This window comes from Erinaceus europaeus, chromosome 10 (assembly GCF_950295315.1).
Source record: "Erinaceus europaeus chromosome 10, mEriEur2.1, whole genome shotgun sequence".
NCBI lineage: Eukaryota > Metazoa > Chordata > Mammalia > Eulipotyphla > Erinaceidae > Erinaceus > Erinaceus europaeus.
Genome location: NC_080171.1, coordinates 114,982,926 through 114,999,239, shown reverse-complemented (window position 1 = coordinate 114,999,239; position 16,314 = coordinate 114,982,926). Strand labels below are relative to the sequence as shown.

The 16,314-nt window shown below is 43.8% G+C and overlaps 1 protein-coding gene across 3 annotated transcripts in view; it reads right to left on the bottom strand.

Annotated features, from left to right (window-relative positions):
- Positions 1-16,314, bottom strand: part of IARS1 (isoleucyl-tRNA synthetase 1) — a 48,470-nt gene that overhangs the window by 14,740 nt on the left and 17,416 nt on the right. For all 3 annotated transcript variants that reach the window (XM_016190845.2, XM_060200603.1, XM_060200602.1), the window contains exons 14-25: positions 16,079-16,205; positions 13,958-14,031; positions 13,113-13,307; positions 10,888-10,974; positions 9,987-10,070; positions 8,431-8,575; positions 7,473-7,593; positions 5,532-5,623; positions 3,948-4,025; positions 2,471-2,592; positions 1,989-2,091; positions 1,376-1,459 (exon numbers count right to left, since the gene is read on the bottom strand). In XM_016190845.2, coding sequence (XP_016046331.1) covers positions 1,376-1,459; positions 1,989-2,091; positions 2,471-2,592; positions 3,948-4,025; positions 5,532-5,623; positions 7,473-7,593; positions 8,431-8,575; positions 9,987-10,070; positions 10,888-10,974; positions 13,113-13,307; positions 13,958-14,031; positions 16,079-16,205 — 1,312 coding nt within the window. The remainder of the gene's footprint in view (positions 1-1,375; positions 1,460-1,988; positions 2,092-2,470; positions 2,593-3,947; positions 4,026-5,531; positions 5,624-7,472; positions 7,594-8,430; positions 8,576-9,986; positions 10,071-10,887; positions 10,975-13,112; positions 13,308-13,957; positions 14,032-16,078; positions 16,206-16,314) is intronic.

The following is a 16,314-nucleotide window of genomic DNA, read 5'->3' as shown; positions in this document are numbered from 1 at the left end:
AAACCGGGATCCTTACGCTGGTCCTTGAGCACTGCGCCACGTGCGCTTAACCTGCACTACTGCCCGACTCCCATGAACTCCCTTTCTTACTTATTTTTTTTACTGTGGAGGTGGGAAATGAGTCCAGGGCCTTGTATAATATTGTTTAGTGGAATCCCAGATGCAGTTTTGTTTATATTTTTATTTAGACAGACAGGAGAAAGGAGAAAGATACAGAGAAAAGAGAGACACCACACACACCAGTACCACCCACTGAGGCCCCCAATACAGCCTGTGGTGCTTCCATATCAATTCAAGGCCCAAATCCCAGGACCCTATGTATGGCAAGGTATGCACTCTACCAGGTAAGACTATGCAATGTAACATGTATGTATGTAACATGGCCCTCCTGCCTGAGGGTCCAATGCTTAACCCACTGTGCCAACTCCCGGGCTGAAAAATAAAGAAACTTACAACCCCGCAACAAAAAAACAAATAGCCTCATTAAAAAATGGGGAGAAGACAGACAGAATCCAGAGGGCCAAGAGATAGTATGAGAAAAAAAAAAAAGCTCAGAGTCACTGATTATCAGAGAAATGCAAATAAAGACAACAATAAGACTTTGAGCACATCACTGCCATGCTCAAGGACCCACATGCTAGCCTCCAGAACCGACCTGGTGTGGGGAGGAAACTTCATTAGCAGTGAAGCAGTGCTGCAGGCTCTCTCTTGTTCTCTATCTCTTCATTCCCCGTCTTTATCCAATCAATCAAATCAAATCCAATCACAAAAAAGGAGAGGGACAAGAAGATTTGAAGATGGTGAGAGGGAAAAGGAACCCTTCCACACTGCTGGAGAAATGCAGATTGGTTCAACTCTTTGTGAAAACCAGCTGGAGGCTCCTTAAGACACTAGAAACGGACCTAAAGTTTGACTCAGCAGTGTCTCTCCTGAGGATTTACCCCAACAAAAACACCTACTTATCCAATGAGGCCTGTGCATACCTATGTCCAAAGCAACACAAGCTATAATAACCCAAACCTGCAAGCTACTCAAGATGTCCAATGATAGATGAATGGCTACAAAAGTTGTGGCATCCCCCACATGTATGGACATCTGATCTTTGACAAAGGTGCCCAGAATATTAAATCGGGAAAGCAGAGTCTCTTCAACAAATGGTGATAGCCAAAACCTGCAAGCAAGACTCTGGAGAGGATATTGGGCTACAGTGCATGGTAGTGGAAATGGACTCAAGTTGGGGTGAGAGTTCGCAGACACCTGTCACAGGGAGTCGAGATCGTACCTATGTCAAAACTGTACTTAAGACTCAATAAAACGATAAAAATACTTTTATAAAAAGTCTTCCTGGACCACACAGTCAAATCATCCGTCTTACCTCAATGATATACTTCTCCAAAGACTTGATATCATTAAGAGCTTCTGGGTCTTGGTGGATAATGACAATTTCTTTCAAAGGGTACTAGGGGGAAAACAGAAAGGACAGTTCACTGAGCAACCAATCTTCTAAATTGCAGGGAAATAAAATAGATTTTAACTGAACTCCAAGGTTAAGATTAATCAAATGCATTTAATACCTAGCTATTCATACCACTAATGAATCAGAGGGGGAAAAAATGCTGTTAGCAGTTCTCTCTCTTTTAACAATTTATTTATTTAAAAAAAATATTTATTTATTCCCTTTTGTTGCCCTTGTTGTTTTAATGTGTAGTTATTATTGTTGTTGTTGTTGTTATTATTGATGTCGTTCTTGGATAGGACAGAGAGAAATGGAGAGAGGAGAAGACAGGGAGGTGGAGAGAAAGACACCCGCAGCCCTGCTTCACTGCCTGTGAAGCGACTCCCCTGCAGGTGAGGATCCTTAACGCTGGTCCTTGCGCTTTGCACCACCTGCGCTTAACCCGCTGTGCTCCCGCCCGACTCCCCAGAAGTTCTCTCTATAGGTTAAGAACAATTTTATATAACATAAAATAGAAACAAAAATCTCAAACCTTTATTGGAATAGTTTTCCGGTCACGAATCACACGTCCAAGCTCAATCACAGACTGCATTCTGGACACTGCATCCTCTGTCTTCTTGTCAATCAATTCCTCTCTGATTGGTAGCGGTGGCATATGGAAGGCGTTAGATTTAAAAGAACCGAAACAACAGGCATGCGTGAGAGAAGAGGGCAGGCAGAGAGGTGATGTGCAGGCACAAGACATCTGGGGTACACGGCAAGGAAGAGGCAGCAAGGCAGGTTCTGATGGCCAGTGGCCATCTTTAGGACGTGACCACAAAGAGCCTGTCCTGGTGCCACCTGCCACAGCACAGTGGGATTCAGTATGGAGCACACTACTTATTCTGCAGAGGCTAAGAAGCATCTCTAGGAGGAGGTTGTCTGGATGGGTTGGAGCAAGAAGTTGGGCCACAACACGAGTGAGGGGCTCCCCGCCCAGTGCCAAGGCTCTGCTGATGTGTATCTGACTCTTACCGAACATGGGGCAGCATGAGGTAGTGGATGCTGAGTGTGTCTTTATCCTGGATAGAAACAGGGTCAATGAGCATCTTTAGATTCTGGTACATGAGTTCAGTAAGGAAGGGTGTATAGGGGGCCTGCATAAGGACAGAAAACAACACCTCATTATTATTTCATCTCAGTCAAACCAGTAATTACACATTTTGTACGACGACACAGTAATATACGGAACGGGGCACTCGTGATTGCTGAGCATGTTCTATGAAAGACAAGGGAGACGCCTGAATTTGGAGAGAGGGAGACATCCGTGGAGCTTCGCAGAAGTATAGTCCGGGGAGAAAGTATCCCAGGGCAACATTGTATTAAAGGACGAGATTCGGACACATGCCAGGAAAGCCCACATCCAAAGGACCAAATATCCCCACCTGAGAAACTCCATCTAGGGGGCCAGGTGGTGCCTGGTTAAGTGCTCACATTACAGTGTGTAAGGACCCAGGTTCAAGCCCCTGGTCCCCACCTGCAGGGAGAAGGCTTCATGAGTGGTGAAGCAGGGCTGCAGGGTCTCTGTGTCTCTTTCCAACTCTATGTTCCTCTCCACTCTCAATTTCTGTCTCTTTCCAATAATGAATACAAAATTTAAAAAAATATTTTATTTATTTATTAATGAGAAACATAGTAGGAGAAAGAACCAGGCATCACCCTGGTACATGTGCTGCCGGGGACTGAACTCAGGACCACATGCTTGAGAGTCCAATGCTTTATCCACTGCGCCACCTCCCGGACCACATGAATAAACTTTTTTAATGTTAATGTTTGACCAGTAAGACTGAGATCCAGAGTTTGATCCCTGGCGCTGCATATGCCAGTGCCTCCGGTTCTGGTGTCCTCCCTCCCCTCATCAGCAAAGACACACAGGGGCCTGGCGGTTGTGCGCTTGGGTCAAGTCCCTTAGACCCCCACCTGCTGGGGGAAGTTTCACTAAATGGTGAAGCAGTGCTTCAGGTATGTCTCTTTCTCTTGGTCTTATTAATTAAATAAAATTCAAAAAGTCAATTAAAAGACATGTTTAGTGTCATGTTTTATATGAAATGAATTAGTGATATATTTGGCATATTAGCTCAAGAAGCAATCAGAGGAATGCCAATTAAGAAGAATGGTATTCAAAGGAAACTGGCAGTCAGGCTTAGATATACTCGAGTGGAGAGATGCTGCCGGTGGTTAAGAGAACCCAATTTTATTTGGTTTGGAGTCAAGAACTGAACCCGAGACTTCATAAGCCAAATTATTCGCTCTATCACTAAGCAACATCTCCAGAAAAGCTAATGGTTCTTAGTCCTTGCGTGCTATTTCTGTGTTTCTATGTTAGTTGGAAAAATAAATTCTACATCTACTGCAGGTGTAACAAGATGGAACACACAGAGACAGAGATCGGGGTAGAGGAGGCCACTACATAGGAGGGTATAAGAAGCAGACCACGAGGCTAGATCCTTACCATCAGTCTGCACAGAGAGAGCAGGACACTGAACAAGGTCTGCAGGGCCATCACACAATCTTCGGCTCCATTCTCACCCTAGAAATGTAAAAGAAACAATATTAAATTGTTCTTGGAAAGCCTGAACAATGACGGTGGGGCTCACACACAGTACAGATATTATTGCTAACAAGGAACAAAAAAAAAGACCCAGCCTCAGTGAGCTCCAGGCTAACCTTTTCATATTACAGAAAGAAACACAGAGGTAGGGACAGAGGGAGAGACACCACAGCACCAAAGCTTCTGCCACTGTGGTGGGGACTGGGGTCTGAACTGGGTTGTGTGCACGGTGAGACAGGCTACTCTCCCAGGTGGACTACGCTGCTGGCCCATTAACAGAAAATTAAGCCCAATGCTCTTACCACTGTGCCACCTCCTGGGCTGTTGACAAGTTTTAAGAGGCCCAGGAAATGGCCAGTGGGTAGAATGCCTAACTGGTACACATAAGTCCCCAACTTGAGTCTGGCACTGCATATGCTGGAGTGGACCTCTAGCTTTCTCTTCTCCCATTTTATCAATGAATAAATCTTAAATTAAAAAAAGAAATAACAAAAAAGGGCAGAAAGAAAAAAAATGAGTACCTTTGGGTAAGATTTCCTGTTTTAAAACAAAGTATATAATGTATACTTAATAATTCTTCCTATTTGTTGCAGTAAAAACAAAGACACTAATAAAGAAATGCAATCATCACTAGGTCATCTAATGACAGCTACTAGACATTTTAGTGCATGTCCTAGACTTATGTGCGCATACACACACACACACACACACACACACACACACACACACACACACACACATTTAACAAGGTGCCATTACTGCTTTGCTATAGGTTTTGATTAACACAAGGTAGAACTAACAGGTAGTGGGAGCCTTCACAAGGCCTGTGCTCTGGGCATCTCTCACTACTTAGATTGTACACTGTTATTTAAGCATATTTACACTCGTCCTTTCTTTTACTTATTTGGAACAAAAATTGAGAGGGGAAGGGAGACAGAGGGAGACACATGCAACAAATTTGTAGTGAAACTTCATCCCTGCAGGTGGGGACTGGGGGTTTGAACCTGGGCCCTTTAGCACTGTGGTACATGTAGTAAAACAGGAGTGCCCCATTGCAGTTTTCTCTTTTAGAGCGAGGACTCATGCTCACTCATTCTAAATCCCCAACAGAAACTAAGGACGAGCTCTACCAGTAAACAACCAGCTCCTTACAGGTAAAAGCAAGGAGATGTCCATCCTGTGATCACCATCTTACTGATGCTTACAAGCATACAGATGGGTTTGGAGTTTAGATTCTGAGAGATCTGCTTGGTTTAGTCTTATAAGACGAAGATATCCCCTGAATGTGCAATGTACACAGCTGTGCTTTTAAAGTATACAAAATGACACGCACAACTGACAGGCCATTATCTTTGGAGTGCAGATAAATGTCACTAATATGCAATATAAAAGGCATTTTCAAGAACTAAAGCATTTAAGTTTTTTTTTTCCTCAGCTCCTAAACTTTCCTACCATCTGTCTTCCACAACGGCAGTACGCACGTACCTTTAACCTCCTGCGGTTCATCCTGACATACCAGTTGGTTAGAACGTCCACAAACTTGACCAGACGAGGCACTACAGTATACAGTCTGTAAGCTGAAAGTAAGAGCCACTGATCAGGCCGGGTAAGAAATATTACCATGTCCCAGGAGGTGGAACACTGGGTAGAGCTTCTGACCTGTGATACAAGTCCTGAGTCCAGGCCCCTGGCAGTGCCACCCAAGCCTGACTTCTTGTCACTATGTTCTACCAACCAAGATAACATGCAGAAAGTTATAATGAGATGCCAGAGGCCTCACAGAGGCAAACGTGTCTCCAGCAAGTGTATAATTCTTTCTCACGAGGAACACGTGTCAGTGTTTGGAGAAATGTTTCGGTAGTGAGTACTGGGGAGATGAGACCCAGGACACTGGCCTTAGAACTGAGATAGTATTCTCTGTTGCACAAACACAAGAATTACAGTAAAACTAATGAATAAGCACAATTTGAGTCAAGCCCCAGGGCAATATCAATATTTGGTTTGACTTTACAAAAGTGATTTCAGGTTTAGGGGCCTTATTTATTTTAAAGGTTATAAAATATCTATTTATTCCCTTATTGTTGTAGTAGTTATTATTGTTGTTACTGATGTTGCTGGATAGGACAGAGAGAAATGGAGAGAGGAGGGGAAGACAGAAGGGGGAGAGAGAGATAGACACCTGCAGACCTGCTTCACCGCTTGTGAAGCGGCTCTCTTGCAGGTGGGGAGCCAGGGGCTCGAACCGGGATCCTTAGGCCTGTCCTTGCGCTTTGCGCCACCTGTGCTTAATCCTCTGCGCAACTGCCCGACTCCCTAGTGGTCTAATTTATAATGAAAGATGTCTGCTAAGTTATTTCTAGGATTCCCTATGCTTTTCCTCCCTCCCTCCATTCTTTCCATCCTTGCCAGATCTGTTCTGGCTTATGGTGGTGTAGGGGATTGACCCTGGGACTTCGGAGGCTCAGGTATGAGAGTCTCTTTGCATAACCATTATGTTATCAACCCCCACCACACTTCTCACTTTTTAGTAAGCCAAAATTCGCTGTGCTCAGCATCAACTCTTAGAAGGTGAGGCCATACACAGTATTTATACATAGGTGATCCTGAGCTCATTAGCTGCCATCTCTTCAAGCACGTTACTGAGAAATCCTAAAATGATGAAGCTGAGGGCACAGACTCAACAGGTTAGTGGAGGCAGGAACTGAACAGAGCAGCTTAACTCTAGAGCCCAGCATCCTCCAGGAATTAGCTGGTATGTCCAACTGTTGCCTGACCTCTAGTTCCAGGCAAATCATCCCTGCTGGAAGTGTATATGCCAGGCCATACCTGCTACATAACAGGATGACACTGCCCCTTGAAGTCACTGGAGTGGCGTTCCTTCTGAGCAGAGGAATAGCAGCCTCAAGGCTGGGGAGGATATTAACCTTGCCAGGGTAGATACACAAAGTCATCTCTCCTTTCCCTCTGCCCACCTGCTTTACCAAGCCCACCCCAGGCATTTCAGTGATTTGCTGGAGTTTAAATCCAGTTGTCCATCACTGAAGCTCAAGCCACGATTTCATTGACCATATAGAGTTCTGAAGAGATGTGAGGCTACTGAACACCAACCAAGGTAATTCCCAAAGTGTTGAAGAAGTACATTTCTCCAGCTACCAAACCCTACCAGAACTGCACCTGAGAGTGCAAGTGGCGAGAGAAACTGCTCAGCAGTAGAGCACAGAGCTCACAGTTTCCGGTTCAACCCCAGTGTGGCCCATGCTGAGTCGTAGGGTGCTCTGGCCTTTCTCGAACATAAGCAAGCCTTTAAAAGAAACAGTTGCCCACCACTCTAGATCTCTTGAATTTTCTATGAAATGTCCAGTAAAATTACAAAGAAAAACAGTTACAGATAAAGAGACAATGAAGAGTGGCCCACGTGAGACACACCTGCCATTTCAGTCTCAAAGAACCCAAGGAGTGACTGCATGAAGGACAGGACCCACCGGTCTGTGATGTTGGCACTTTCTTTAACCGTGTTCTCATTGTAGAGGAATTTAATCGCTTCCTCCTAGGAAATGAAAATCAGTGAAATACTTTGTCATGCTTGGGACATATATTATTATAGAGAAATTCTTTAAATTAATCTGAAAGAAGCAGACTCCCCAACCTCCTTTCCCTGCAAAAACAAATCATAAAATCTACAGATACCATTTAGAAACTTCAAACCTGAGGAAAAAAAATAATAAAACTACCTATGGGCAGCGTGGTTAGATAGCATAGTGGTTATGCAAACAGATTCTCATGCCTGAGGCTCCAAAGTCCTAGGTTCAAACCTCTGCACCACCCTAAACCAGAGCTGAACAGTGCTCAGGATAAAGAAAGGAAGCAAGCAAGCAAGGAAGGGAGGGAGGGAGGAAGAACCACCTAGAATTGGATAATTACCTATAAGCAGAAAACAAGTATCAGGAATTATTTTTTTTTAAAGGTGTCATTCTATCTCTTCTTTTTGCTTTACAAAATCTCCCTCAACCCTGAAGGTCACTGGAGCTGTTCCTGCTCTAGGCAGCACCTCAGGGATCAGCACAGCAGCCAAGCTGATTTTTTTTTTTGCCCAGTCCAGCAACTGCAAGTTTGCAGGCAGCCACTCTGACAGTAGCTGACCTCATCACTGACCTCATCACTGGCTCCCCTGGACACCAGTGCCATTGGTTTCACCATAGTCGGACTTGCCCACTGTGGTTATCTCCAGCACCAAGAACTGACTGACAAATGTACATTCTATGTAGCCCATCCACAGGCAGGATTCTTGTCTTTACAGAGGGGACCCTTCACCTGTGGTCTTCCCAGTACTCAGTGCTCCAGTCCTCACCCCACCACCACGTGCGGATTCCACCCCACACCTTACCTTCTGCAGCCGCAGGACGTTCTGGATGAAGAAGCGGTAGGCGTTGTACCAGGGGAGCAGCACATCCTTCAAGACGTCTCGCACACCCTCCTCCTTAAAGCGGAGGTTTTCTGCTCGCACCACAGGGGAGTTAATCAGATATAACCTGAATGAAAACAGAAACTGCATGGGAAAGGAATCAGACAGTAAACCAGATAATATTACCTAACGTGTTGAGGGTAAAACCAAGACTAGCAGCTTTTTCTACACAATGGGCAATTATTCAGTACTCTTCTTGTCAATTTAAAACTGTTAACAAACCTTTTACTTTACGTGTGAGACCTAGCAAGTAAGAAAGGAGAAATGTAACTCCCACAAATTATAGCACTGAACCCAGAACCAGGTGGTGGCACACCTGGTTGAGTGTACATGTTACAATGTGCAAGGGTGTGGTGACGCAGTATACCGGCAACCATGGATAGAAGCCCTGGCACAGTGCTGATGCCAGCTTTGGGGACAGAGTATGCAGTGATCTACGTAGGCGCATGGTGGACTGTGGGTGGATCCAGTCTGTGCTGGTGTACAAAGCATTATAGGTGAACTGAATAGACTTAAAAGTACAGCCGGCCAGAAGTCAGTCTCTTTTTGGCTGTTGCTTCTTCTCCTGGCCAGAAGCATCTCGGTGGAGGTGTATCAGGTGTCCGCCATGGCTACTTCTCCTGGGAACTGAACACGTGTGACTCTGCTAGCCGGTAAACTTTTAGACCCCTCTACAGCCATGAGCAACCTTTACCAGAGCTGAAAATTGTTTATCTTATGGGACTAAACTTTTGGTAACTATACTCAGACTTTATGGACCTAGCGTACTCTTAACCCTTGATAAGTTTTGCCTTTTTACCTGTTTCACCCTAATAAACCTTGTATTGTTTAAACCAGTCCCCAGCTTCCTGTAGTGAATCCTTTTACATGCCGCAGCCCCCACTAACCCCCCTTTAAGTTAACCTACAACACAAGGGCCTGGGTTCAAGGCCCTGGTCCTCACCTAAAGGGAGAAAGCTTCACAAGTGTCTCTATCCACTCTTCTACTCAAGAAATCAATAAAAGTCAAATGTAATAGGAAAAAAACCTGCGAGAATGGTGCACACTGAGGAAGACAGGCTCTTCTCCCAGGAGACCATGTGCAGGCACCAGGGTTCAAAGAACTTCTCATCCTCTCGCCACAAAGATGGAGCCTGAACTGTCAGCAGAGCTGCGCAGGACCAGCAGACAACTGGGGTAGGAGAATGGCTGCATTCCACCTCAGGTGGGCAGCACGGCTTTAGCTGAGCGTCTGGTTTTTATCTGCCCTAGTATAAATGACTCATTTGAGAGGTAAGAATTAAAACAAATGACATAAAAGAATTCTAACACCATCAAGAATTAGGCAAAAGCACTCAGCAACTAGCCCCGAAGGGGCCTGGCTGCTAACTGCAACCCTATACAGGGCCCCATCCTCCAGAAGATCTCCCATTTTTAAAATGTCCTTATTATTTATAAAGTCATTTTGGAGGTTAAGAGTTAACACACAACGCTTGTACCTGAGGGCATCAGCACCGTATTTATGGATGATTGAAAGAGGGTCTGGATAATTCTTTTTTCGTTTGCTCATTTTCTGGCCATCACTTGAAAAATAAAAACAAAATGCCAATAAATTGACAACTGATAACTCAATCAACAATCAGAAAACATAAAGACTCTCCAGTTAAATTAAATTAAAACAAGTCTCAGAGATCTTCAACACCCATAACTTCCTCATATATTAAACAGAGGAAGAGGAAAATATGCACTAACGGACTAGTGTACAGATTAAAATAAGACATGTAAGCAAAGTGTTTTGTAAAATTCATAACATATGTGACCTTGTCTCGAGGATTATCACAAGAGGTACACTGAATATAAGCCTCCTCCCTCTTCTCTATTAGACTCCGTTATTAATTCAGTCCCTTTCCCAAGACAGACAACTCAAGTGCAGAGGTACAAAGGGAAGGAGCTGGATAAGAAGGAAAAGCAGGGAGTCGGGCAGTGGTGCAAAGCACAAGGACCACCGTTAGGATCCCGGTTCCAGCCCCCAGGCTCCCCACCTACAGGGGAGTCGCTTCACAGGCAGTGAAGCAGGTCTGCAGGTGTCTGTCTTTCTCTCCCCATCTTCCCCCCCTCTCTCCATTTCTCTCTGTCCTATTCAACAACGACATCAATAACAAAAACAATGAAACAACAAGGGCAACAAAGGGGAATAAACAAATAAATATTAAAAAAAAAAAAAGCCAGGTGAAAACGCAGAGGAAATGTAAAGCATGAGCAGACCTAGAAACCCCTTAGTCCCCTGCTAAAGAGTGGCTGGCCTAGCAGGAGATGTTTACTTCAACAAACACACAAAACCCCCTCCTTTTTCTGGGGATCCAGAACTAGGACAGACAATTACACAAAAGGAATGCCTACCTGGCTAGTACAAGGCCATTCACGATCACATTTTTGAAGGGCGGTTGTCCAAAGAGAGCTGTGGCCAAAACAAGCAGGGTGTAAAACCTGAAAACAAAGCAAAAAACTCACTAAGAGACTGTACAATAAAAAGAGAAAAGGGAGGGGGATAGATAGTATAATGGTTATGCAGACAGACTCTCATCCTGAGGTTCCAAGGTCTCAGGTTTGATCCCCCATACCACCATAAGCCAGAACCGAGCAGTGCTCTGGTAAAAAATGAAGAGATAAATTACAGTTTTTAAAAAACAAGGGCAACAAAAGGGAAAATAAATAAATAAATATTAAAAAAAATAAAAAGAGAAAAAGGGGGGCCAGGCAGTAGCACAGAGGGTTAAACGCACATGGCACAAAGTACAAGGACCAGCACAAGGATCCCAGTTCGAGCCCCCATCTCTCCACCTGCAGGGGGGTGGCTTCACAGGTGGTGAAGCAGGTCTGCAGGTGTCTATCTTTTTCTCCCCCTTCTGCCTTTCCTTCCTCTCTTGACTTCTCTCTGTCCCATCCAATAGGAACAACAATATACAATGACAATATCAACAAAATAAAGAAAGGGGGGGGAAGTTCATGTATTTTTTTTATACCTATACAATTTATCTCTTGAATTGAGTATTTTAGGTAAGTTACACTTAAAGGGGCAATTCTAAATCCTGCTAACACATTAGAATTCCCAAGAAAGTGCCAATAGAAATTCCATATAGGACCCTCTGCAGGTCTACTGGGCTTCCTGTTAAATACAAAAGAATGTGCCTCAAAGCAAGGAAGGCCCTGGGGGGAGGCACTGACCACTGGTAGTCGAGGACAGGACTGGAACACTCTCTATGGAGCAGGCTAGGATGCCACTAGACCGAGCAGAGTAGCATCTAGACCTCTCAGAAATGCCAGGCTGAAAATCAAATGGGGATAGCCTTTTACACAGGGTCAGTCACATGACAAGACACAAAGAACACACTTCCCTAAAAGTCAGAAGACAAGACTATGAGAACATTAGAAATGTGTTTATCCTGTGGTCTGGGAGATGGTGCAGTGGGTAAAGCACTGGATTCTCAACCATTAAGTCCCAAGTTCAATCCTTGTCAGCACATGTACCAGAGTGATGTCTTGTTCTTTCTTATGAAAAAAAAAAAATATATATATATATATATATGTGTGTGTGTGTATAAAAAAGTTTGTATCTTAACTCTTCGCTGCTAGCTTTCTCCCTAGAACTTTATCATATGATCTGACACTGACACCATCTCTGATCTGTGTCACATTACTTACTCCAAATGTGGGTCAGGAAAGGTAGCTTAAGGCTGAGGAAGTGGGGGGGTGGGAGATGTGCCTACATGGGGACCCCGCAAGGGCATTTAACAGGGGCCAGATGTCACCAATCTTCAGAAGAGAACCTACTAGTAAGTCATCAGGACCTCCCTGAAATAGTAGTTTATGTCTGGTAAGCTAAAAACAGTATTCTCAACGTTAAAGTTCTACCAGTTTGTGATAATTACCAAAGAGTTTTTTGTTTTCTTTTAAGACACCAACATTTCCTTAAGACTTGTGTAGAAACACTGCTGATGGAAAGGGACTCTCATCTGCCTGAGGCAAGTCCTAAGTTTAGTCCTCAGCACCATCATAAGGCAAAGTTGAACAGCTCTCTGGTCATAAAAAGAAAGTGTTCTATAAGTCAGAAACAGAAGGATGAATATGGGATGATCTCACTCTCAGGCCGAAGTTGAAAAACAAGATCAGAAAAGAAAACTCAAGTAGAACCTGAAATGGAATTGGCGTATCGCACCAAAGTAAAAGACTCTGGGGTGGGTGGGAGTGGAGAATACAGATCTAAGAAGGATTCAGAGGACCTAGTGGGGGTTGTATTGTTATATGGGAAACTGGGGAATGTTATGCATGTACAAACTATTGTACTTACTGTTGAATGTAAAACATTAATTCCCCAATTAAAAAAAAATCAGAAAAGAAAAACAAAAAAGTGTTCTATGTATCATTCAGATGTTCAGTTTAACAAATTTCTGTGTTCAAAAATTCAGTGAAATAATACAAGCTCAAGCATTCTGCTCAGGAGACACTCCTAAGGCGTGAAGACAGAACCTCACATATGGGACACATCTGCCAGCACCCAGCTGACACATAGTATTGGTATCTTAATGATATCACAGCAATAAAACACTCAGAAGAACAGGACATACCATCCTCTGGTTTGGTCAATGCCTTCAGCAATGAAGTCTGCAGGAAATGCATCTTCAAAATCCCGCTTATTTTCAAATGGGTAATGAACCTGAGCATACGGCATGCTGCCACTCTCAAACCAGCAGTCAAATACTTCTGTGATGCGATGCAAGGATCCCTTTCCACAGCGTGAGGGGATAGTCAGGTGGTCAATGCTAGTAAGCAAATAATAGAACAATTAAAAAATATATTTATTTCCTTTTGTTGCCCTTGTTTTATTGTTGTAGTTACTATTATTGTTGTTACTGACATCGTCATTGTTGGGTAGGACAGAAAGAAATGGAGAGAGGAGAGGAAGACAGAGAGGGGCAGAGAAAGATAGACACCTGCAGACCTGCTTCACCGCCTGTGAAGCAACTTCCCTGCATGTGGGGAGCTGGGGGCTCGAACTAGGATCGTTATGCTGGTCCTTGTGCTTTGTGCCACGTGCGCTTAACCCACTGCGCTACCGCCCAACTCCCAAGAGAACAATTTCTGTCCAGCAGAACTTATAGCTTATGTCTCAGTAGGAAACACAAATAAACTCTTACCATAGTATATTTAGAGACAAAGTCTTAGCACTTATCAAAGCTTTCTGAGAGCAATAACTAGGGTTACAGACCAGTAGGCTGACTCAGACAGAGGACACTTTATCACAATATGACACAAGTCATCAACAGAAAGTAATTCACTAAACCTGGAATCGTTACATGTAGCTTCATAGTCTGCTAAAGAGATCATGTTTTAAACTGAATAAGCTCGGTGCTAGCTAGTGTGATGCTTTTTGAAAGGTAGAATTAAATCAAACGTTCCAAAAAAAACCAACCTTTCTCTGTGGAGATCTGAGATCTTTACTCCTGATAGTTCTTCAAGCTCTGCCATTGACCCAACACACACTACCTATCAAAACAAAGCTTTAGAGTCAAACATCAGTTACTTTTTGTAGCACTCATGTTACGTTTTAGAAATCCTTGAGCAGTTGCAAAGGCGACTCAGTGGGGAGCATTCAGGGCTTGCATGTGGTCCCAATTCAATCCCAAACACTGAAGTATGTGCAGTAAGGCTCTGGTCTCTCTCTCTCTCACTAATGAGTAAGCCTTCTATTTTATTATCATTTATATTGCCGCCAGGTTATTGCTGGGGCTCCGTGCGGTCTCTAAGAATCCGCCTCTGCTGGTAGCCACTTTCCCCCGTTCACCTCCCTTTCTCTATTTTATCTGATTGGACAGAGAGAGAAATTGAGGGAGATAGAGGAGGAGAGAGGGAGACACTTGCATATTTGTTTGTCAAGCATCGCCCAGCAGGCAGGGAGCAGAGGCTCTAATTCATGTCCTTACACATGCTACGTGTACACTCAACCAGACCCCTGGGTCCCTAATAAGTCTTAAAGAAGTAAAGCAGTGGACTCCCATTTCACTACTCTGTTTCCACTGTATAAGAGGGGAGCACCCACACCAACAGGACACTCAGAGTTATCATCTCACTAAATAAATTCTCGGGGTTTACTATCCCCAAAATCATGAAATGCCTAAATTACTAGTCTGAAGCATTTTAATCTCTTCCTGGCACTTGAATTTGGGTCTTTACTTTTGAAACTGTCCAAGTTAGTGCTAAATTACTATGCAAGGACTGAATCAAAGTACCAAATCACAAGATGGCAGAGTCACATGCAGAGACTTTGCTGAGACACTAACAGGATCCAGGCCAGCAGGAGCTTTGCGGGCTCAACCCCGGGGTTCACATGCAACCCGGCAAATACCCACAGCCTCTTTCTCCACATTTCCTGTTCATGCCTATAGTCTGATTCAAGTACTCCTTATGAGAAACTGACTGAGATCTGTGGGCTGTTGTGCTCAGGACTGTTTGAATACTCTTAGCACTGGATAGCAAGCTCCCATCATGGGGGGTGGGTGGTAGGGCAGCTAGTTAAGCACGCATAGTGCAAAGAGCAAGGACTGGAGTAAGGATCCCGGTTTGAGCCCCAGGCAACCCACCTGTAGAGGGGTCGCTTCATAAGCGGTGAAGCAGGTCTACAGGTGTCTATCTTTCTTTCTCTCTGTCTTCCCCTTTTCTCTCCATTTCTCTCTGTCTTATCCAATAACAATAACAACAACAGCAACAAAAAAGGGAAAAAAATGGCCTCCAGGAAAAGTGGATTCATAATGCAGCCACCAAGCCCCAGAGATAACTCCGGAGGCAAAAAAAAAAAAAAAAGTTCCATCGTGAGATTTTTAACTGCAGACCAGTACACACATATATTTATTTACTTACATACCCACAAACCTAGATTTTACAGATCAAAGGCCAGCAATCCTTTAGCAAACCTGTCATTAAGATCTCACTTTTCATCACTGCAAGATCAGCTGAACAGGGGCTGGGTGGTGGTGCACCTGCATGAGTATACAGGTTACAATGTTCAAGGCCTGCGTTAAGGTCCCTGGTCCTCACCTCTCACGAGCACTGACACAGTGCTGCAGGTATGTCTCCTAGTTCTTGGCCAATCTCTCTGTCTCTCTCTACCCAGTAAGTAATAAACAAAATCTTAAAGTAATCAGCTGAAGACGCTATGATGCATCTGCAAGGAGCAGAGTCGCAGCACATCAGCAACTCAAGGATCTAAAGTTTTAAAACTGCACTTAAGGGGTATGGTTTAGAGACAAAATTCTTCAAGAAGTTATATGCCATGATTCCTGGAAATAAAAGGGTTTTTTTTTTCCCCTTTTGGTCACGAGGTCTATTACTTAAAATAGGTGGCTGCTCCCAGAGAGGCAGAAAGAAAGGAAAAATCCTGCAACTCTGTGGATACCTAGTGCGCCATAGGCTGGCCCCAACAATATATTCTTTCACTCAACAATAATTCTTTCACATCAGCAGAAAAAGTGATTCAGAAAGAAAAGAAAGAAATAAAGAAGAAGAATGAAAACAAAGAAGTACTGTACTGCCTCACCTCCTCAAAGTCATCGCTGACCCACAGTGGAATAGGGGTGCCCCAGTATCTGTTTCTGGAAATGGCCCAGTCTCGTGCATCTTTCAGCCAATTTCCAAATCGTTTCTCTCGTACAAACTCTGGAACCCTGCAATAAACAGACAGAGTAACTACAGAAGAACAGCAATAAGCTCACTGCTAAATTTTATCTTTTGTTTGTTTGTTTGTTTTTTTCCTTTGCAACCAAGATTATCTCT